Here is a 24,448-nt window from a genome sequence, read left to right on the forward strand (position 1 = left end):
TACCCAATGGGCAGAACAAAAGGGTGTTAAAAGAATTGCCAAACAAGAAGACCAGAAAGTAGAAGGGGTAGACGGTGAACCTTTAAGCTCTGGCTTGATCACCCACACCACAGAAGAACTTACCTTGTCAATTCAACAACACTCAGAAAGGATCGTTTTTGATATCATCAGAGCTGCGCACTTCCCCATCATCCTGGGAATATGCTGGCTACGCAAACACAACCCCTATATCGACTGGTCAAGAAACTTACTGAATTTTCAGTCCACCTATTGCAAATCTGAGTGTTTACCCGAACCAAAATTTGAAACAGTCAAGACTACTAACTGCTGTGAGACCAAGACCGTCCATTGCTTGCCCCATTACCTAAAGGAGTTTACGGAGGTAGTTACAGAGAAGAAACCCATTGAGCTACCTCCACATCGTCCTGAGGATTGTTGCATCGAATTAACTCCGGGAGCTCTGGTACCATTCTGCAGAATGTTTCCGTTGTCATTAGAGGAGAAGAAATATCTCAGATAATACTTGGACAGCAACATGGCCAATGGCCTCATAAGACCTTCCAAGTCTCCCGCAGGGGCCTCCATGTTCTTTATCTCCACGAAAGAATCCAAGGAATTGAGGCCATGCATTGACTACAGAGGCCTAAATAAGGTCACTTTGAAGGATCGATATCCTATGCCTTTGATAACAGAAATCCTACAAGCTGTCCACGGAGCCAAGATTTTTACCAAACTTGATTTGAGAAATGCCTACCACCTTCTCCACATACAGAAAGGGGACGAATGGAAGACTGCCTTCCGGACTCCGTTCGGACTCTTTGAATATCAAGTGATGCCGTTCGGTTTGGTAAATTCACCTTCAGTTTTTCAACGCTTTATGGACAGACTGTTTTCGGATTTGTTATGTCAAACCACTCTAGTATATCTCGACGATATCCTAGTATACGCCAACAGTCTTGAAGAACATGAAGGCCATGTCAAGGAGGTTTTCCGAAGACTTTGAGATAACCATTTATCGGTCAAACTTGCTAAATGTGTGTTTTCAGCTTCGTCTATCCCCTATCTGGGATTTATCCTGTCTAACCAGGGTATTTCAATGGATCCCAACAAGGTGTCTTCCATACTAGAATGGCCTTCACCCTCTTCGGTAAAAGAAATCCAAAGGTTTTTGGGTTTGGCTAACTTTTATCAGAGGTTCATTGCTAATTTTTCTCAGAAGATCCTACCCATTACTTCACTTCTCTAGAAGTCCTCAAATCCATTCAAATGGTCCGCAGAGGCCAAAGACAGCTTTAAAGATCTTAAGAATGCATTTTGTACTGCACCCATCTTGCTGCAGCCTGATCAAGATCTGCCCTTCGTCCTTGAAACCAACGCCTCATCTGCAGCCATAGGAGCTGTCCTACTCCAAGAAATTGAGGGAGTCGAGCATCCAGTCGCTTACTACTCGAAGACTCTTAACGACAGTCAAAGAAACTACTCTGTAATCGAACGTGAATTACTAGCCATGAAATCAGCCTGTGTGGAATGGCGTCATCAACTTCAGAGAGGCAGACATCCATTTATAATCCGGACTGACCATAAGAACCTGCAGGTCCTGAAACAATTTGAGTGTTATAACACCCAACAGGCCCGTTGGGCTCCTTTCTTCGCCCAATTTGATTTTCACATCACTTACATTCCTGGGAGATTGAATGTGCTGGCAGATTCTCTTTCACGTCATTGTGATTATTCACCAGATTCAGACTCACCTCCTGAACGCATGTTCCCTCAACCTAAGTATCGGAATGGTTTCCACATTTCTCAGACAGGTAAAGGAAGAGTCGGGTGGGCGTTTTGAGGTTGAGAGACATCCTAAAGATCTGACGTATGAAATAAGAGATGGTCTCTACTTGGTAAAGGGCAGACTCTAGTTACCCACGTCCGCCTTTTGCAAGAAGGCCTTGAACTGGTGTCATGACTCTAAACTTGCAGGCCATCTAGGCGGAACAGGCACTCTTGAGTATCTCCAACGACACGTCTACTGGCCGAGAATGAAGGAGGATGTGGATTGTTATGTCCAGTCTTGTATCGTCTGTCTTCGAAGCAAGTCTTCCTGCCAACGACCGATCGGATTACTTGAACCTTGTGCAGTACCTGAAAGCCCTTGGAGCTCTATTTCAACTGATTTCATAGTGGATCGGCCCATTTCTCAGGGATGCACGTGCATTATGGTGGTAGTAGATTCATATTCCAAGATGGCTCACTTTTCCCCTTTGTCCGGAGTCCCTACAGCTGCCAGAATGGCTGAAGTGTTCCTCCAAGATATCTTCAGATTGCACGGAATGCCCTCTAAGATCATCTCTGACAGGGGTAGTCAATACACCTCCCGTTTTTGGAAAGCCCTCTGTGAGCGACTGGGAATTGAAAGAGCTCTCACTTCGGGTTTTCACCCGTAGTCCAATGTACAAACTGGGCGGCTAAATGGAACTCTTGAACAATACCTGAGGTGCTTTTCCAACTCCCAGCAGGACAATTGGTGCTCGTTATTGGCTTTGGCTGAATTCTCCTACAATAACTCTTACATTCTGCTCTAGGGTTCAGTCCTTTTTTCTGTACCTATGGCTACCATCCTCGGTCTATTCTTCCTATCTCCTGTCTCCTGTCTCGCTACCAACGTGCCATCTGTAGATTCCTCTCTCACTCTCCTTAGAGAAATACATAAGAAGGCAGGGGAAAGCCTTAGGGCAGTGCAGGACCGGTACAGGTCTCAAGCCAATAAACACTGTCAACCTGCCCCTGGCTGGGGAGTGGGATCACAAGTTATGCTATCCACGAGATACCTCCCACGCTGGGCCCATCCATCCAAGCATTCTCCTAAATTCTTAGGGCCTTTCAAGATTATTCAAAAGATCAACCCTGATGCCTTTCGTCTCTAACTTCCAGCCAGCCTTAACCGGGTTCATCCGGTCTTCCATTCATCACAACTAAAAGACTTTCATGTCGACACCTGGACTCGTCAAACTGAGAGAGTCACTATGCCTTTGGCTTCCACTCAGGAAGAATATGAGGTAGCTCAGATTTGCGACTCCAGGTACTGCAGAGGTAAATTGGAATATTTGGTACAATGGAAGGCTTCCCATCCTCGGAGAACTCCTGGGAACCCATCTCCCATATTTCAGCCCCTTCCTTGCTGCGCAAGTTCCATTTATTTCATCCAGGAAAACCAGTGGGAGGTGCCATAAGGAGGGGGCATACTGTCATGCCGCGAGGCAGGTGGAGCCTGTGGAGCCGCTGGCGGCGCAGATACTAGCACATCATACGCTCCGCTTACCCGTCACGTACTCCTTTAGCACCGTTCTAGTGTTGCGCGCAGACGCGACTCGGAAGCTTAAAGCCTTTCCCTTCCGGATCGCAGACGCGTTGCAACGCTTCTGGTTTCCTTGTTTCCGAGAGTGCTCTACGCTCTGTGCTTTTTGCAGCTTTCACGCTCGTGTATTTTCTCCGTCGGTCCCCGATCCCTATCGGGTTCCATACTCCTCTCCTTCTAGCCTGTTTCCTTTTGCGCTGAGCTCTTTTCCCCCTGTTATTTCTGTTCCTCTTATTTCCCCTTTTACTCTCCCTCCAGTCTTCTAGCCCACCCCCCATCCCATCTTACCATCACTCTGTGTTCCTTACCTTTTCTCCATTCTGTCTTCCAGTACTAGTCCCCTCCTTTGTTTCCTCTCATCTTCCTGCTGGATTCCCTGTGTACCAGATCCTGGCCTGTTAATTCGGATTGTCTACTCTACCGCTTGGACACCTTCTACAGTTGCTTTCAGTGTACCAGACCCTGGCCTGCTTTTGGACTGCCGACTACTGTTTCCTCAAGTGATCATCCTTCTCCTTTGGACTGCCTTCCTCCAGAGCTCCTTCAGAATTTCTCCGCCGACCATCTCTTCTGCTTGGCCCCGCCTCAAGACTACATCTCAGGGGTCGCTCAGGGTTTTTTTGTGCCTTAGGGCTTTTTCCCCTTAATGGCGTTCCCGGAGAGGGGCCCCGGGCACCCTTTTTTGGGTAGCACGGTGGCTTCCTTTCGTGGCCGTCCTTATCTACACAAAAAAAAGGAACGACCTAGAAGAAGAGGAGAGAAGGGTACGGAAAGGAAAGAAAAAGGTGAGGAGCTAGGGGAGGGTGGAGAATCAGAAACAACGTTCTCTGACGAGGATATCTCTGGTCCTTTTGACAAGAATAGTCATTAGTGAACGCTTGACTCTGCCTGATTCTGTTAGTAGGATAACTTAAGCTCTTTCTAAGGAAGGTTTCCCTTAGATTCCCCATGTTGTTTCCATGGGTAATCTTTACTGCTCTTCGTTGACTCCTCATTTCAGTGTTAGTTTGGAAATGGGTAGTGGGGAGATTGAAACTACCCCATGAACGCTCAGGGAGAGTGGATCGGGGTATTATTGGAAATGGACAAATACCACGTTGTGCCTTTGGGTATCTTCCTCCCAATCCCTCGTGACCCTCCACTCAGGTGATTCTCCCCAGTTTGTCTACCCCCAGATTGTGTGCATCAAAAGTATATGCCTGAGCATAGGCTAATCCTTTTGGAAAAGCAAACCAGAAAATCGACATATCCCATAATTTCCCTTTCAAACTAAAACCACACCTAGAATGGATGCAGGAAGTGGAATTATGGACCCAGAATGGGAAATACCATACAGAGCATCCAACCAGGTCACCAAAGCCAGGAGTAAGGCTGGGAAATTTGTCTCTAGTCAAGACCGCCCAAACTACGTTAACAAACCAACAGGAAAGCGTCCACATTTCCCATAATCCCCCTTTCTGAAGAAAGGAAAACCAACACCAGACCAATGAAATATGCCGACAAAGTTAAGAGTTGGAATCAGGGAGATAATGGAGAAGACCAGGGTAACCCATAGGAGTGGTTTCCACCCCCAAGTGGGGGTATCTGCAGGGAACACACTCACCTCTGCCATTTGATATCAAAGGTGGCAGTGGGAAGCCCGTTCCTCACCTGTATAGTTAATGAACGCACAGCCAGAGCCTTACTTCCTTCCCACACGTCCAGGCACACCTAGGAGAAGAGAATGCATGCCCCCCTAAAAATTGCCAGCACAAGGGAGACAGAATCACCTGCAACCACAACCTCCATTAAAAGCAAAGAAAATTATACCAGCACTGCATCAAAGGAGAAACCTTTTTTCAAAACCCAACCCCAAGACCATTTTACTTCCTCTATTTGAGAGTGGGGAATTAAAGGAATCTTAAAAGGCAAAGGAAAGACATCAATCATTCCCAACAGGAGTATTTTTAGTCAAGTAGCAATCGTGACAAATTCAGGGAATGGGCCAACTCTCCCCAAGAGGGAGCCACCCCCTTTGGGACTATCTCTAGAAAATAGCTCAGCAGCAACCTGCTCGCCTTGGAAGCAAGATAATGCGGAGCATCACAGGTTCGATCCCTGGGTCTGTGCTGAGAAACCTCTGGGTATTAAGGGTGTTATAAATAACCAATGATTATTATTATTTAATGAGGTGAGCCTGTTGAGCTTAAGGGTACAGGGCAAGTGGTATCCCACTGGAGGTGACCCCTCTCCCCCTTAGAGGACAGGCAATCCCTAAACCGCAATAAGGCTTATCCTCCCTTGTATCAGGAACCTAATAGTTTTGCTGGTTATATGGGAGTTAAACTGTATAGTACCTGGTATATTCCGTATTTGAGGAGCTATGAATGAGACACAGACACAGAGTGTTATGGTTTTGGTCAAAGACTAATTCTAATAAAAGGGTTTGGGAAATGACTATGTCCCTGCTATAAGGGGTGTTTCCCTACCTAAAACCAAAACTAAGCGTCTGTCAATGGTCGGAATGTCCAAAGCAAAATGTCCTGTGTCCAAAGTACTATCCTGCTCTCACATTCTAAAAATCAACTTCAAGGTGAAAAGGGAAAATGTCTTTGGCCTTCAGTAGTATATACATTTTCAAAAAGGAAAGTGCGTAACTCCAACACAAAAGTTCCAGAGGAACCCATTTCCCTGTTCCAGGGGGTGCTTCCTTTCCCCATGATTTCTCTTCACACTGCTTAGCAAATGCAAGAGTATCCATTCCTTGAGTTTCTCTTCATCAACAACAAGTCAATCTCTACCCCTGATGGCCCTGTCATGGATGACAATTGGGTACCAACAAAAAAAAAAACAAAATCATTTCAAAAGGGGGGATTCAGAGCACTAGGTCTAATAAAAGTAAAGACGGGTTGAACTTTGAGTATTATTAGATCCCACTGTTGTATATTACAATGTGAGAGAGGAAGGGCGTCCAATAATACTTGAGTGTTAAAAACAGATCTTATTGACCAGTCGGGACGCAAGGTTGGGAGAACACCTCTTTTAGGGTGGATACGTGGCCATAGTGACGTGCTTCAATGATTCTACTTTTTCCCTTCTGGTGGTAAAACAATTATCAGCATGGGTTTCAATGTTTTTCAGTTGAAACAAATCCCACTCTGACACCATATGTAAGAAAGGTTTGGTATCAAAGACAGACAGACACAAGTGATCACAGTTCAAGGGTGTTTACTGTAAACACCTAGTCTAAACCGAAATCAAAGATGGGAGAAAGCTACCACCATCAAAAAATTATAATACAGTCCTAGTCGAGTCTATTGAAATAAAAAGTGCCTATACTAAGAAACCTATTGCCAATCTTTACTGCTATGCTACAAAAGAGTGTGGGATAATGTGCACAAGAAAAGAAATAAGTGTTCAAAATTATAAGTAGGAATGTTATGGCTGGGGTCTCCCTTCCCCACTTTTTCAGTATGGGGCAAGGTGGGACTCTGAGCACAGCACACTCCTGGACCTCACTGGCACAAGCTCACAGTTCATTTTCTCTATATCAGGGCCTTCTGCATTCAAGTCTCTTCTCATGCAAAGTCTCTTGCTTTAGCAGGCCTGATATGTCAAAACAGTTTCTTCTTATAACCTTCACGTCAGGTGATAACTCTTCACTCTAGGATTCCCCTTAGGCAGGCTCCGATAATCGTCTTTGTGGTTAGCCTCCCTCAGCTGGGCTCAGACCAACCATTCACTGTGGACATCCCTTAGTCAGGATCATACTTGTCGTTACAATGTTTTTACTTGGCTTCTTCACACTTTTCTCTTGACAGCCCTCTGTCAGGTTCACCATCGCCTTTCTCTCAAGTTACTTATTTGTAATATTCAAAAAGTCTCAGTGTCTTTTTAACAACCACCTTTTAGTTAGATCCCCCCTCATCTGGGCTCAGACCTTCCAGTTTGCATGGTGTTCACCTCTGCCAGACACAAACACCTGTCTCACAATTCCCTCAATCATCAAAAATGTTTCAACCTGTCAAGAACTTTTGATTGTACAAGCGGTTTTGCTTGGCTCGTTTATGACCACCTTGATACCTCATGTTGGCCTTCCCTATGGCGTCTTGGTACTTGGAGTTTCACTACAGTCTCTTTGTTCAGGAGGGGGGTACCAGCCAGATAACCTTTGAATGAGCGCCCATGAGGCACCAGACCACTCTATCTCTGGTATCAAGTTGGTATCAAGTTGGTACACAAAAGAAAACACTATCTTAATCTTCTTAATGTTGCTACAGCAACATTGAGTCTAACAAAGTCCGGTCCACTATCGGGTTCTTCTGACTCACCGGCTGTGATGATGTTTCATTTGCTGCTGGAGTCAGGGACGGTACCACGATGGCAACTGCATCCTCCCGCCCTGGTTATCAGTGTGGGAGGGTTCCATGTACCGCTGACATTCATTACACCATTCGCCAGCTGCGATTCCAAGTATTATATTTCTATTATCGGAGGCTTTGTGGGCCTGGGTTGAAAAGGGCAAGGGCGACTCCCTCCTTGACGTCCTTTCAGGTCTCTCCACCTTTCTCCTTTGAACTGCTGTCCTGGACTAGCTGCTTCCTCAATGTATTCGGCCTTGCTCTCCGTGTGCTCTTGTACTCCGCCTTGTATCCCAGTGGGGTAAGGGAAAGGGCAGGCAGGTGTGGGTAGTTGTCGGCAATTACCTGACTCTACTTGACACTTGTGTTGGGACATGTCAGGTTTCCGTTATCGCTCACGGCGTAAGAAAGTGTTTGTGTTGGAAAAGAGGGGGGGTAGAATTTCTGAGTATCCCACCGGACAGGATGGGGAAAAGATGTCATAAGGAAGGGGGTACCGCGTCTCTCCTTCAGTGTCCCACTTCCACTCCCTGAAGACCGCTCATCCAGGTGATCCTCCCACACTGGTCCACACCCAAGGAACTAGATCCAATAGTGATGGCGGTGTCCTGGCCATCTGGATGACAGATCCCAGGGACTAGTAAGTGAGACACCTTCAGGTTTCTCACAGTGCAACAAGACAAGGGAGGGAAGACAGAGGGAGGACAAAACAATCAATCTACTAGGCCTTGTGTCATTCAGATCGTGCAAATGAGAACTGCAAAAGTGCAGGGTGGAAGAGGGGAAGTGCCAAGGGGAGCGGAGGGGGAAGTGCAATCAGGGCAGCAATGTTCTCCATAAGTGCGGCTAGTGCAGCATGGCTCTGGATAAATGGAGGGAGGCAGGGGACTATAGGGTTGCAGATACAGCTAATTGCGTGGTCGGTCCATAGGCAGTGCAGGGTCTACTGGGCATGGGAGCCTGGTACCAGTGAGACTTCGAGGGTAGCCAGGCAACCAGTCAGTGCAGCAGACACATCGTTAAGCAGGGGAGAGAGAGAAAGCAGAAGAGAAAAGCAAGGTCTTGAGATGCTTCCGGATCTTCAGGTGGTCTGGCACACATTTGAGAGGGGCGGGGAGGCCATTCCAGAGAGGGGCACCTGCAGAGGAGAGAGCTCTCCCCCCACTCTCTGCCTGGAAAAGTGTGTGACTGGATGTGGCTGAGCAAAGAGCTCAAGAAGGAAGGTGTTTACAAAGAGAGAGTTGGGATGTAGTGTGGGGCCCGGCTCCAGAAAACCCTGTGGACGATGCAGAGGGTCTTAAACTTGATCCTTGCAGCCACCGGGAGCCAGTGGAGAGATTTCAGGGCTGGAGAGATATGATCCCTGGGCTTGAGGCCAAGGACAGTTCTTGCAGTCCTGTTCTGGATTAGTTGCAGAAAGCAGAGGAAGGCAGAATGAGAAAGAGTCTGTTGCAGTAGTCCAGCGCAGAAAGAACCAGGCCTCTAGAGACAGTGAGCCTCTGGGGGAAAGAGAGAAAAGGAAGAGTACCTCTGATGAGGTGCGGCTGGTAGTGGACCTTCTTGGCAAGCTCTGTGATGTGACGAGAGAAGTACAGAGTGTAGTTGAAGATGACACCAAGGTTTTTAGCCTCACAAGAAGGCGAAGGAAGAGGGCCCAAGTAGTGTGGTCAGAGTGAGAGATGGAAAACAGGAGCAGGGGTCCCAATGAGAAGGGTATCAGTCTTACTGGCATTAAGGCACAGATTGTTGGAGGAACACCACTCCTGAATCATGGATAGACCGTCAGAAATGAGCAAGAGAGGAGAGGAAGCTGAGGGGAGCCTGAAGGAGCGCCGAGTGTCATCTGCATTACACTGAAAGTTAGAGAAGGTAGAGATAAGGTGGGCCAAAGGGGCCAATTAGACATTGAAGAGCCAGGGTGAGAAGTTAGAGCCCAGGGGAACACCACACGTGAATAGTGAGGTGGTGGATAGAAAGGACCTGAATTGGACCTGGGAGGGTCGGTCCAGGAGGAAGGAAGTCAACCAATCCAGTGCCTGATCGGTGTTGCCCAGGTTCTTGCTAAGTGGATTGATCAGGATGCCATGATTGGTTGTGTCAAAAGCAGAGGAAAGATCAAGGAGGATGAGGACAGAGCGAAGCCCAGAATCAAGATTAATGAGCAGATCTTCACGGGTGTTCAGACAAGCAGTTTCCGTGCCTTTGGCTGCTCTGAAGCCAGACGCAGGGTCATAGAGACAACCAACAGATTCAGTGTGGAGAGTGTGCTGGGAGATGGCCAGCTTTTCCAGGAGTTTGCCCAGGAAAGGAGTGATAGAAATCGGGCGTTCATTTTACAGACAGGAAGGATCGGCAGAAGGCTTTTTCAAGAGGGGGTGCACAAGAGAGTGCTTGTGGGGAGAGGGGGTAGTTCCAGTGGCAAAAAAGTGATAACAGAAATCAGCCACGGCTGGAGTGAGGGTGACAATGTGGTCCTTGATGGCTCTGTATGAGCAAGGGAGCACCTGCTTGGACAACACTTTCATAGATCGGACTTGTCTAGAAACATCACCAGGAGTGGTCAGAGAGAAAGAGGAGGAGAGGCCGAGGTGGCCATAGGGGGGGCACGAGAAGATGAGTGAGAGGAAGAGGACGGAGAGGGCGGGGTGTCCTGAGTTTTAGTAGTGAAGTGAGAAGCCAGAGCTGTGCAAAGGGCCTGTGGGGGAACAGGAGAGATGAAGACTGCAGAAGGATTGGCCAGCTCCTTGCAGATTTTAAAGAGTTTGGCTGTGGTGTTAGAGGCCGCAGAGATGTGGGCTTGGATGTAGGCTCTCTTCTTGGGCAGGGCAGAGAGTCTGTATTGCCTTTGGCGCAGGCAGCCGGCCAGTTTGTCAGAGGTTGCGCCTGATGCCCTCCACTTCTTCTCTGTCACCCTACACTTGCATTTCAGGGCGGCGAGATCGGAGTCATACCAAGAGTTGCACTTGGAGGTAGGCTTCAGGCGGATTCTCTTGACGGGAGCAAGGACATCCAGAGTGTTGAAAGGTGCAGGTTATAGAGGGCTGTGTCAGAATGTGAGTCAGCCACAGGAGTAGGGCGAGCAGAGAAAGTTGAGGCAATGCCTCCACATATTTCCCATATCTGTGCCACAGGTCAGATGAGTCTACTACAATGAACGTCGAGCTAGAAAAAGACAATGCTTTACTATTGCAGGTTAAGCATAATACTGGTTTATTTAGTAAAATACTTCCCCAGCCAGACTGGAAAAGGTTGAATACAACACCTGGCACTTGGTTCATTCTCGTTAGACGTATCAGGGAAGAACATTTTAGTCCAGACCGAAGCAAGGCACCTAGTAGTTATGAAGCTAGTGGTAGTTAAGTTATGCAAGCCAGGAAAAGAAAATATGGGTCAGTTATCTACGTGGACAAGGTTTCAAGTGACATGAACGGTCTCACCAGTGCACACTCTGTGAGCACTGAATGGTGCACAACAGTCTCTTAGATTAGGGCTCAGGGAAAAAAGAAGTGTCTCCTTGCTATTAAGTGTCATAGCACCAGACCAAAAGCTTTATTTACTCTCTAAATCATATAGGTGGAGTACGAGTGTCGGTGTATATTTGACTGCCTGGAGACAATTAAAAGAGAACACCGACCCATGCATCCTTTTCCCGGGTACAAGGCCAGATTACTTTGTTTCTTTAGTACTGGCTAAAAGAGTAGAGTTGGCTGGATAAAGCAGACACTGATGAGTGTGTAATCTGTTACGGAATCGGTGCAGCAGTCATTTAAAATGCACAACTGTGTTTAAGATGTGGCTATAGAGAGTTTGCAGGATGTCATTTCAAACTGATTCAACATAATTGGAAGCTACACAGATCTCACGATCCCTGGCCCCAAGCAACTGAGGGATCTCCCAGGTTACATCAATGAGAGGCAAATAATCATGTTTTCTCAAATGAATTAGCAGTCCTTGCTGCAGGGAGATAGATGTAGTTGTCTAAATGTTAAGGAGAACTTAAAGGCTCAGGCATCTGTGACCAATCCAGGGAATACGTCCCCTCTTCCCAAGAGGGAGCTACCCCCTGTGGCACCAAGTATGTGGCCCTGCTAAGATTAGCACCCTCTAGCAGACAGGGCACTCCACTGTGGGTGACCCCTCCCACCACCACCCCCTTTGCTGACAAGCAATCCCTAAACAGGATATGTATCAACATCCCTTACCACTGGAAACTGATGCTTGTGTTCTTTGCATGGCAGTTAACTTTTATAATGACTTCCCACTTCACACACCAAGGGTTTAAGAGCCCTTGCAGACACCACCTCATTGCATGGAAGGTAAGAGACCAATCAGCAGTGGGCAAGGAGTAGAGAGTAGCTCACGGAGCTACAAGAGAAAGCGACGCCGGAAAGGGACCTCCTCCTTGGAGGTGCAGCCCATGAGAGATGAGCACCTGCCTGGTGAGCTGGACTAAAGCCTGGTCTGGCCTGTGGAATGGCCAGCTGAATGGCCAGCTCCCCTGCGGAGTGGGGAAACCCCAAGCAACAACCAAACTGCGCCCAGACTAGCTGATGGCAAAGCCCCTCAAAAACGCTGCATGAAAGGAGCACCAGCTCAGATAGACGTGGAACTACTTGAAGAAGTTGGAACTGAGAAACCGCATAGACCGGCCTGAATGCCTACCCAGAGGAGCATAGCACGCAGCTGGAAGATACACGGTCACTCCTGGAAGTCGGGGGGAGTTCAGAAAGGCCAACCCAGGCCCAAGGTTAAATGAAAGCAGATGGACCCCAAAACAGTGGTATGGACAGACAGACCCCATGGCGGAATGAAAGCAAACAGGCCCCATTGTGGGGTACTGGCAACCAGACCCTTAAGGCACGGTAACAGCCATGAGAACCCCCAAGGCCGGGTGAAAGCAACCAGACACCAAGGCTGGGTGAAAGCCAACAGACCCCAAGACATGGTACGAGCCACCAATCTCCAAAGCGGGGTTGAAGCAACGTCACCCAAGAGTGAGGCGACTGAAATCAGACCCAAGGTGGTGAGAGAGGGACCCGACCCCAATGTGGGTGAGAGAAACCAGACACCAAGGTGGGCCAAGGGAGAATGAACCCCAAGGCAAGGTGTGAAACCAGGAGACAGTCAAGTGGAGAACCCAGCCCACGCTTCCCTGGAGAACCAAAATCAGACCCCAAGACAAGGGGGGATCCCACCCTAACGTGGGGTGTAAAAGAAGCCAGGGCACAAGGTGGACTGAGAGAAAATTAACTCCAATTTGGGGTGTGTAACCCGAGACCCCAGGGAGGGGGAATAGACTTGGAGGCAGTGGAGGAGAGAACCCAACGCAAGCTTACCTGGAGAGTAACCCAAGAGAAGGCCTGGTCGGGGCCTGTCAAATGGGAGGTTGCCAAGGGCCGAGGACGATGTGAGAATAAGTCAAAGTCCTTGGCCATCCAAAGAGAAAATGACTGACCAAGACTGCAAAATAATGCCAGGAAGTGGCGTTGGAAGAGATATTTCCTGGTACTGTGCATTGGGCGAGAAGCCCTTTTCAGGTACAGCGACATTATGTGCAGTCAGAAACCAGCTATTATTCTATTATTTGGAAAGAAGACCTTTATGGTACCTTTGTGTTAAGTCAGCTTCTTTTTAGTTTATATGGTAGGGGCCAGAATCAGTTTGGGATAGGGTTTCAAGCCGGCGGACTGGATTATTTTGTAAAACATACCTATGGGAACCCTTTAAGAGTCTAGAGATAATATTGTGGGAGCAAATAAGTTACTTTGTTAGCCAAATGGCCATCTTCTCCGCCTCCTGATTCTGACTTACCAAACAACATATGCATCTCTTAGGGCTGTGGCAAACCAACAGTATTCGCCCCTTGTTCTGGGGGGTGGGGGGGATCCACCCACTTTGAGGCTAGGGAAGGGAGCCCTCTCTGCAAGACCCTCCACAGGGGTCTGGGAATGTGGGTGGTCAATGGGAGTGACTCCCATTCCCACAAGTACCTCCCTAAACAAGCATAACTGTCTGTCTATACCGTATTAGCTTTAAATACCAATAACATGGTTTCCCTTCTATTGGCTTCAGGCAATGCTGGACAGAGTACAACATCTGAGGAAACATGTCACGTTACTTGGAAGATAAAACAACCTGTAAAAGCGGCAAGCAAATCATGGATGCGAAGAGACAAGCAGGTGCAGGGGAAGCCCTCTGTTGTACGCAAACATACGAGAGACGGATCAGGGTTGAGCTGCGCAGCCAGCGGCAACCTGAGCGAATGAGCACACTGTAACATACAGCAGAGCAATTACTGAGTGGACAGGGTCCAGGAGAATGTCCTGAAGGGTCAGGAACCAGGCTAACAATGCCAAGACCTGTACCAGCTGGAGGAGCAAAAGGGTGCCGACCAACGTGAATTAGCGGAACAAGCAGGAAGCACCGGGGAGGGAAGCGAGAAACCAGTGGTGAAAAGTAGACAAAGCAGCTATTTCCCATCTCATAATGGGGAGGCCACGTAGACCCCATGACAGTTACTGAAGAGATAGCAACATTGCGGCTAAAAGCCTCAGAGAACAGGAAGGCCCGTATTGGAAGAAGACAAGAGAGTTGCATAACATGACTTATGAGGATCACTGGCATTCCTGGCCGAAAGACTGATCAAGAGTTAAACCCAAACAGATGTGACAAAAATCAAAGAGATTTGAACCAGAGTAAAGACCCCAGGAGATGGGTTATCAAACACAGGAGAAATGTATAAGATACCAAGAAAAAGAGAAAACAAACCTCAGAAGTAAAATGGTTTAAGTTGCTTAGAAGGAAGGGGAAAGACTATAAGCATAAGGAGTGCATGGGAGAGACCAGAGGGTCTCACAAGTCCCTGCAGACCAAAGGTTTATGCACAAAGACTAAGCATAAGGAGTGCATGGGAGAGTCTAGAGGGTCTCACATAAAGACTATTAGCATAGGGAGTGCATGGGAGAGTCTAGAGGGTCTCACACAAAGACTATAAGCATAAGGAGTGCATGGGAGAGTCTAGAGGGTCTCACAAGTCCCTGCAGACCGAAGGTTTAAGCACAAATAATATAAGGAGTGCATGGGAGAGTCTAGAGGGTCTCACAAGTCCCTGCAAACCGAAGGTTTAAGCACAAAGACTATAAGCATAAGGAGTGCATGGGAGAGTCTAGAGGGTCTCACACAAATAATATAAGCATAAGGAGTGCATGAGAGAGACCAGAGGGTCTCACAAGTCCCTGCAGACCAAAGGTTTATGAACAAAGACTAAGCATAAGGAGTGCATGTGAGAGTCTAGAGGGTCTCACAAGTCCCTGCAGACCAAAGGTTTATGAACAAAGACTAAGCATAAGGAGTGCATGTGAGAGTCTAGAGGGTCTCACACAAATAATATAAGCATAAGGAGTGCATGAGAGAGACCAGAGGGTCTCACAAGTCCCTGCAGACCAAAGGTTTATGCACAAAGACTAAGCATAAGGAGTGCATGGGAGAGTCTAGAGGGTCTCACACAAATAATATAAGCATAAGGAGTGCATGAGAGAGACCAGAGTGTCTCACAAGTCCCTGCAGACCAAAGGTTTATGCACAAAGACTAAGCATAAGGAGTGCATGGGAGAGTCTAGAGGGTCTCACACAAATAATATAAGCATAAGGAGTGCATGAGAGAGACCAGAGGGTCTCACAAGTCCCTGCAGACCAAAGGTTTATGCACAAAGACTAAGCATAAGGAGTGCATGGGAGAGTCTAGAGCATGGGTGCACAACATACGGCCCGCGGGCCAGTTGCGGCCCGCCATGCCGTTTTGTCCAGCCCACGAGGCACAAAGACTTTCCTAATGGAGGGCAGCCGATGCTGCTTGCGGGCCGCACTCCATTAGGAAAGTCTTTGTTGTCTTTCGGGCCGGACAAAACACTGGCCCTCATTGGTTCAGTGCACATGAACCACGCAGCTCCTACGAGCCACGTAGTGCGTGTGTGCTGCACCAATGGAGTGCCAGCACTACGGCTGGCGTGGCCAGTAAGGCTTGATGCCAGAAGGCATTTCAGCCATGCTTGCCACGCCAGCTGTAGTGCCAGAAGCCTCGCCAGCGTTCCAGCACGTATGGGTAAGTACATGGGGGGGGCTGTATGTTTGTGTGTGTTTGTGTGTGTGTGTCTCGGGTCCGACCTGACTGTGTTTTTTGTTTTTGTATGTATGTTGAGATGCGGAGGTGGGGGGGGGGGTGTCGGGTGTGTATGGGTGTGTTTGTATTTGTATGTCTGCAGTGTATGTTGAGATGCGGAGGTGGGGGGGGGTCGGATCTGCTTGAATGTGTTTGTGTGCAAGTGCAGTGTGTGTTGAGATGCGGAAGGAGTGTGTGTGTGTGTCGGGTCTGCCTGAATGTGTTTGTGTGCAAGTTCAGTGTATGTTGAGATGCGGGGGTGGGGTGTGTGTCGGGTCTGCCTGAATGTGTTTGTGTGCAAGTGGATTGTATGTTGAGATGCGGGGGTGGGGGGGATCGGGTCTGCCTGAATGTGTTTGTGTGCAAGTTCAGTGTATGTTGAGATGCGGGGTGGGGTGTGTGTCGGGTCTGCTTGAATGTGTTTGTGTGCAAGTGCAGTGTGTGTTGAGATGCGGAGGGGCAGTGGGGGTCGGGTCTGCCTGAATGTGTTTGTGTGCAAGTGCAGTGTGTGTTGAGATGCGGGGGTGGGGTGTGTGTCGGGTCCGCCTGAATGTGTTTGTGTGCAAGTGAAGTGTATGTTGAGATGTGGGCGTGGGGGGTCCGGGTCTGTATGCGTGCATGCTTGTGAGTTTGTTTGGTGAGTTGGGGGGTAGGGGGTTCAGGTCTGTATGGATGCATGGTGTATGCTTGTGTGTTGAGTTGGGGGTGGGGGTTTCGGGTCTGTATGGGTGCATGGTGTATGCTTGGAAGTTTGTGTGCTGAGTTGGGGGTGGGGGGTTCGGATCTGTATGGGTGCATGGTGTATTCTTGTTAGTTTGTATGCAGGGGTGGGGGGGTTGGGGTCTGTGTGAGTATGTATGCATGGTGCATGCTTGGTGGCATGGGGCATAGTGTTTGCTTGAGGGGTGGGTGTCTTGGGGCATAGTGTTTGCATGAGGGGTGGGTGTCATGGGGCATAGTGTTTGCTTGGGGGGGTGTCTTGGGGCATAGTGTTTGCATGAGGGGTAGGGGCCATGGGGCATAGTGTTTGGCTGGGGAGTGGGGGCCATGGGGCATAGTGTTTGCTTGAGGGGTGGGGGCCTTGGGGCATAGTGTTTGCATGAGCAGTGGGAGCCATGGGGCATAGTGTTTGGCTGGGGAGTGGGGGCCATGGGGCATAGTGTTTGCTTGAGGGGTGGGGGCCTTGGGGCATAGTGTTTGCATGAGCGGTGGGAGCCATGGGGCATAGTGTTTGCTTGAGGGGTGGGGGCCATGGGGCATAGTGTTTGCATGAGCGGTGGGAGCCATGGGGCATAGTGTTTGCTTGAGGGGTGGGGGCCTTGGGGCATAGTGTTTGCATGAGCGGTGGGAGCCATGGGGCATAGTGTTTGCTTGAGGGGTGGGAGCCATGGGGCATAGTGTTTGCTTGAGGGGTGGGGGCCTTGGGGCATAGTGTTTGCATGAGCGGTGGGAGCCATGGGGCATAGTGTTTGCTTGAGGGGTGGGAGCCATGGGGCATAGTGTTTGCTTGAGGGGTGGGAGCCATGGGGCATAGTGTTTGCTTGAGGGGTGGGGGCCTTGGGGCATAGTGTTTGCATGAGCGGTGGGAGCCATGGGGCATAGTGTTTGCTTGAGGGGTGGGGGCCTTGGGGCATAGTGTTTGCTTGAGGGGTGGGAGCCATGGGGCATAGTGTTTGCTTGAGGGGTGGGGGCCTTGGGGCATAGTGTTTGCTTGAGGGGTGGGAGCCATGTGGCATAGTGTTTGCTTGAGGGGTGGGAGCCATGGGGCATAGTGTTTGATTGAGGGGTGGGGGCCTTGGGGCATAGTGTTTGCATGAGCGGTGGGAGCCATGGGGCATAGTGTTTGCTTGAGGGGTGGGGGCCTTGGGGCATAGTGTTTGCTTGAGGGGTGGGGGCCATGGGGCATAGTGTTTGCTTGAGGGGTGGGAGCCATGGGGCATAGTGTTTGCTTGAGGGGTGGGAGCCATGGGGCATAGTGTTTGCTTGAGGGGTGGGGGCCTTGGGGCATAGTGTTTGCTTGAGGGGTGGGAGCCATGGGGCATAGTGTTTGCTTGAGGGGTGGGAGCCATGGGGCATAGTGTTTGCTTGAGGGGTGGGGGCCATGGGCCATAGTGTTTGCTTGAGGGGTGGGGGCCTTGGGGCATAGTGTTTGCTTGAGGGGTGGGAGACATGGGGCATAGTGTTTGCTTGAGGGGTGGGAGCCATGGGGCATAGTGTTTGCTTGAGGGGTGGGAGCCATGGGGCATAGTGTTTGCTTGAGGGGTGGGAGCCATGGGGCATAGTGTTTGCTTGAGGGGTGGGGGCTATGGGCCATAGTGTTTGCTTGAGGGGTGGGAGCCATGGGGCATAGTGTTTGCTTGAGGGGTGGGAGCCATGGGGCATAGTGTTTGCTTGAGGGGTGGGAGCCATGGGGCATAGTGTTTGCTTGAAGGGTGGGGGCCATGGGGCATAGTGTTTGCTTGAGGGGTGGGGGCCTTGGGGCATAGTGTTTGCTTGAGGGGTGGGGGCCTTGGGGCATAGTGTTTGCTTGAGGGGTGGGGGCCTTGGGGCATAGTGTTTGCATGAGGGGTGGGGGCCTTGGTGCATAGTGTTTGCTTGAGGGGTGGGGGCCTTGGGGCATAGTGTTTGCTTGAGGGGTGGGAGCCATGGGGCATAGTGTTTGCTTGAGGGGTGGGAGCCATGGGGCATAGTGTTTGCTTGAGGGGTGGGGGCTATGGGCCATAGTGTTTGCTTGAGGGGTGGGGGCCTTGGGGCATAGTGTTTAATAAAAAATAGGGGTTGAAAAAGCCTCCTGCCACGCCACGCCTTCCGCCCCACCCACATTTACTTTTTGGCCCACTATAGCCACCATGTAGGGTACTTTCGGCCCTCTGTCAAAATCAGTTGTGCACCCCTGGTCTAGAGGGTCTCAAGTCCCTGCCGACCGAAGGTTTAAGCACAAAGACTATAAGCATAAGGAGTGCATGAGAGAGACCAGAGGGTCTCACAAGCCCCTGCAGACAGAAGGTTTAAGCACAAATAATATAAGGAGTGCATGGGAGAGTCTAGAGGGTCTCAAGTCCCAGGAGACTAAAGGTTTAAGCACAAAGACTATCGGCATAAGGAGTGCACGAGAAAGGCTACAGGTCTCGCGCATAAAATTACTTCTGAGAAATCTCATACACTGGACTACGGTCACCTGAGGGCATTCATCCTCACAAGCGCATGGAGGCCATACTAATGAGATAAAGGGGCTATATAAATGAGAAACAACTATTATTGGAAGAGCAGCCACTAGTGTCATGAGTTTGGTGGATGCCTCTTCTCCTTATAACCTACGGCTCTTCAAAATATCTAATCATTGAGTTGGTCCTACTTGACCTTTAATGATAATGTTGCAATCTTTGCTTCCCATCAAGCGTGCAGTGTATTCTGTTGCTCACTACTGGACAGCTCCACACTGCACAATGTACTTTCCCACACCTCACAACACGAAGCGATCCACTTCCTTGCGAGTCAAATATGCAAACTGCTTTCCCATATCCCAAAATCTGCCGCCGACCCGATCCATCTGAATAACTTTAGAAACAGTGTCTCACAACAGCCCCATTCACAGGAGTCTGCAGCCTTTGGCTCTCTAGATATTTTGGACTACGACTCCCATGACCCTTGTGCACTGACTATGCTCGCCAGGGCTGGTGGAAGTTGTAGTTTACCAGATTTGGAGGGCCACTCATGGAGATTCCTGTGCCATCAGAATGTCCATATGTCCACTGCAGTACACAGAGGACCACTCGTGCACTGTGTTCTTCCCCCTATGATTGTAAAGCACCTCATTGCTCCCCGCAGCCAAGTCTGCAGTCAATAAATGTCCTATTAATACAAGAGCACTTGACACGCCCGCTCTTGTCACACATGTGTGTGTGATTCACCTGGAGTAATCCCATTGCATTAGCAAGCTCACCACAGCCCCCACCCCCCCTTGCTATCCTGCACACACACAAGGGCACCATTGCACATTGCCCTGGTACCGCAACTCTGCTTGAGCTGGTCGCCACGAATGAATGCACGTGGGTAAAGAACCTGCTCACATGTGCCTTTTTGGCAAATGATTAGAATACACAAACTATTTCATCCGAAATGAGAGTTCAGATGTTGACACACAGGTAAAGTTCTACTCTAACAATTAAGCTACACGTCAAAAATAAATAGGTTTTCTTTTGTGCTTTTAGCAAAATAGCTTTTCGCACCTACAGAGTACATATAACACTCTTAGAAAAAAATATATATGTACCCATTATATAATCACATTTAAAACAGAGGCACTATTACTACATCTTTAGTCTATAATAAAAACAATTAGCGACATTTTCAGTTAGATTTGCGACCGTATTAACCCAATTATACAATAGGATTTTGGACAGTTAACCAGATGTGTTATGCTGCTGCTGGAAAGACTCTGCCGTGTATATTGCTGCCCACAATTGATCCGATTCCAATGCATTGCATATTCAGTCTTGTTGTTTAAAGGCTCGTTGCAACTGTGGGCATGTCTATTTGTGCCAACCCTTTACAGAAAACACTTCATAGCAGGAGGTGCAAGCACACTTCTGTGTGTAGGCCTTTTCAGACAGTAAAAACGCAGACTCATTTGGCAACAACATTCTAACAAAAGGCATATAGTGATAGATGGGCAGTCAAACAAAGGGCTAGAGAAATGACTCATAGATGGACAGATGGACGACAGAAAGCGAGGGATAGGCAAAGAGAGACAGACAGAGCGCTAGTCAGCAGAAAGCTGTAACTCGGAACGTGGATGGTACCTTTCTGTGTACCGCCCTGCAATGGGATTCCCAGTGGAATGGGTGATCTGCCAACCCGAGAGTCCTCGAACAAAGAAGAGGGAGGGTGGCTAGCTGCAAACAAATGGGTTCGAGCTGAAAGGGTTTTGTCAAATGCCATGTCTGCCCTGAAAGCGAATGCTTCACCAGAGCGGGGCAGCCTGCACGCAGAGCACCTTTCCACGAGGCAGCAGCCTGCTGTGGATGTCGTCTCAGACACTTTACACACACGGAGAGCAGGGAGGGATGCCTGGGAACACACAGTGGCTTAACTTCAGCGCCCTGGGCTGAGGAGCTGCAGCAGAGCCTTACACATGGGGTGAAACACGTCAGCACCCTGGACAGAGGAGCTGCAGCAGAGCCTTGGCCCTGGGGAGGCAGTTCCTCACTCTGGACAGAGGAGCTGCAGCAGAGCCTTGGCCCTGGGGAGGCACTTCCTCACTCTGGACAGAGGAGCTGCAGCAGAGCCTTGGCCCTGGGGAGGCACTTCCTCACTCTGGACAGAGGAGCTGCAGCAGAGCCGTACACATGGGGTGAAACACGTCAGCACCCTGGACAGAGGAGCTGCAGCAGAGCCTTACACATGGGGTGAAACACGTCAGCGCCCTGGACAGAGGAGCTGCAGCAGAGCCTTGGCCCTGGGGAGGCACTTCCTCACTCTGGACAGAGGAGCTGCCGCAGAGCCTTGGCCCTGGGGAGGCACTTCCTCACTCAGTACAGAGGAGCTGCCGCAGAGCCTTGGCCCTGGGGAGGCACTTCCTCACCCTGGACAGAGGAGCTGCCGCAGAGCCTTACACCTGGTGGGGGCAATTCAGCACCCTGGACAGAGGAGCTGCAGCAGAGCCTTGGCCCTGGGGAGGCACTTCCTCACTCTGGACAGAGGAGCTGCAGCAGAGCCTTGGCCCTGGGGAGGCACTTCCTCACTCTGGACAGAGGAGCTGCAGCAGAGCCTTGGCCCTGGGAGGCACTTCCTCACCCAGTACAGAGGAGCTGCAGCAGAGCCTTACACCTGGTGGGGGCAATTCAGCACCCTGGACAGAGGAGCTGCAGCAGAGCCTTACACATGGGGTGAAACACGTCAGCGCCCTGGACAGAGGAGCTGCAGCAGAGCCGTACACATGGGGTGAAACACGTCAGCACCCTGGACAGAGGAGCTGCAGCAGAGCCTTGGCCCTGGGGAGGCACTTCCTCACTCTGGACAGAGGAGCTGCCGCAGAGCCTTGGCCCTGGGGAGGCACTTCCTCACCCAGTACAGAGGAGCTGCCGCAGAGCCTTGGCCCTGGGGAGGCACTTCCTCACCCTGGACAGAGGAGCTGCAGCAGAGCCTTACACCTGGTGGGGGCAATTCAGCACCCTGGACAGAGGAGCTGCAGCAGAGCCTTGGCCCTGGGGAGGCACTTCCTCACTCTGGACAGAGGAGCTGCAGCAGAGCCTTGGCCCTGGGGAGGCACTTCCTCACTCTGGACAGAGGAGCTGCAGCAGAGCCTTGGCCCTGGGAGGCACTTCCTCACCCAGTACAGAGGAGCTGCAGCAGAGCCTTACACCTGGTGGGGGCAATTCAGCACCCTGGACAGAGGAGCTGCAGCAGAGCCTTGGCCCTGGGGAGGCACTTCCTCATCCTGGACAGAGGAGCTGCAGCAGAGCCTTACACCTGGTGGAGGCAGTGAGGAACCACTGGTTCAATGCTGCACACTGCACATACTTCAGCACCGTGGACAGGGGAACCGCGAGCACAGTCACACATCCTGTCAAGGCAGTGTGGAGGCCCCCGCGTCTCCCTACACAGAGCGGCAGCACGAAGCACACCCTTCAGCACCCTGGACAGAAGCGAATATCAGCCCTGGGAAAGTGGAACCCAAGCCCAGCGATGCATTAATGATACATGGCGTGCAAGGGGATAAGGTGCCCATGACATCACGAGGCTGGCTGTAAACTAACAGGAGACAGGTGGGAACCCGCTATGTGCACACAGGGCACGGCGGTGTGGAGGCACGGACGCAGGGCATGGGGGGAGGAGGGACGCCAGGAAGCTGAACATGGCGGGGCGCACGCTCAACAAAAACAGGGGGGGTGCCCGCTCTGCCAAGAATGCACCGATAATGTGTAAGTCAGTGTGCACGCACGCACGCACGCATGCACACCACTGACACCGATGGCTGTGAGCAGCGCACAGGTGCAAAGACTGTGTGGGAAAACGCCACATTGACAAGCTGCAAGGCTGAGTGAGCGGCAGGCATAGTGTATGCGCGTGTGTGCGCGCACAGACCAGACTGGCTGTACACAGACCTGCTAAGTAAACATCCATGTCCTCGGCTGCAGCGACGATAAAATTAAACCCTCCCCTCCCCTCCCATTACTAGAGAGTACAAAACAGCGGATCGCAGTTGTCGGTATCAGGACACCCCCTCGCACGCACAGAAGCGTGACGGGCTCCCCCTGTTCTGTGTGTTTGTAATTAATATGTGATGAGGCTGAGCCCAAGGCCGCTCCCCCAAAGAGGGCACTGGGCGGGCAGGTTGGGTCGCCTTAAAGAGGCAGATGCCTTGGGTCCTTCCTGGGCAGCCCGGGCTGACACCTGTCACGGAGGAGAAGGGGGCGGAGGGCGGACAGAGCACGCAGGCACAGCCACAGCTACCCATCACCATACACATACACAGCTACTCAAAGTCAGGAATACACGTCCAGGCACACAGCGCTGGCAAAGAATGTGACACATGCCGAGGCGCACACATAACCCCACACCAGAGGAGCGCGCCGCCAGGCACATCATGCACAGTTAGCCATCATTAAGCACAGACACGGCAGAGGCACGTCCATTCCACAAGCACGAGCATGCACGCAGGGGCACGGGCACACATGCAGGCATACACACACGGGCACCCACTCAGGAGCGCTCTGCCTGCCTGGCCGAAGGGTGAGAGGCCTGCATAGGTGGTGCACAGTGTGGGGGGCGGTGGGTGGCAGCTGCTCGCCTCCCCCGCGGGCAGCCGTGCAGCAAGTGACACGCCCCTCTCCCCCCCGCCCCCCCCCCCCACCGTCCCACTCACCTGCCCTCGGGCTGGGGCAGATCCTGCGCCCGGGACATGACGGCGGCGATCTGCCTGCGCTCCTGCTCGCTGAGCTGGCTGAGGTCGGCCGGGGAGAGCCCGGCCGGCAGCCCCTCGCCGCCCTCCAGGCTGGCCTCGTTACCCATGGCGGCGGGTGAGGTGCGGGCGCCGCCGCCGCCGCCGCCTCGGATCCGGGGATGCGCTCCTCCGGCTCGGCCCCCCTCTGTCACTAGTGCACATGCGCAGGCCGGAGCAGGTGATCAGCCTCGTCCTTCATCCCGTGCAAGCCTTAAAGGGCCAGGGGGCGGCAGCCGAGGGTGGGCCCGGGCTCCCTGGGCATCCCCGGGAGGAGCCACCGCCGCCCTAGGGTGCAGGCAAGCAGTGCTCAATGCACCACCCAGCGCACTGCACCCACACTCACTCCGTACCATCGGCACGGAGCTACGGTGCAGAGGCGCGCATGCGCGGCAGCCTCTATCTACTGTGCAATGTGGAGTGGCAGCCAAGCCACAGGCAGCACCCTAGAAAGTTATCCCTGCCCCCCTGCAGGTGACCTGCCGTGCACTCCCTGCACACCCAGTGCCAAAGCAAGCACACCACTACCCATGCCAGCAAAGCAAAACTGTGCCTAAGCTCTCTCTACAGACCCACAGACCCTCCACACACCAATACACAGAGAAAAATATGAGTGCACGACCCTGGAGGTAGTGGGAGAGGGGGCACAATCACAACAA

General features: G+C 51.0%; 1 protein-coding gene across 7 annotated transcripts in view; it reads right to left on the reverse strand.

Annotated features, from left to right (window-relative positions):
- Nucleotides 1-24,171, reverse strand: part of PCLO (piccolo presynaptic cytomatrix protein) — an 854,190-nt gene extending 830,019 nt beyond the window's left edge. For 6 of the 7 annotated variants that reach the window (XM_069627816.1, XM_069627812.1, XM_069627813.1 and 3 more), the window contains exon 1: nucleotides 23,715-24,171. In XM_069627816.1, the coding sequence (XP_069483917.1) occupies nucleotides 23,715-23,860 (146 nt within the window). In that variant the 5' untranslated portion in view covers nucleotides 23,861-24,171. The remainder of the gene's footprint in view (nucleotides 1-23,714) is intronic. The other variant, XM_069627815.1, reaches the window with a different exon arrangement.
- Nucleotides 24,172-24,448: the final 277 nt, after the last annotated feature.

The sequence above is a fragment of the Ambystoma mexicanum genome, chromosome 12, assembly GCF_040938575.1.
Source record: "Ambystoma mexicanum isolate Mex_15411 chromosome 12, UKY_AmexF1_1, whole genome shotgun sequence".
Lineage (NCBI taxonomy): Eukaryota > Metazoa > Chordata > Amphibia > Caudata > Ambystomatidae > Ambystoma > Ambystoma mexicanum.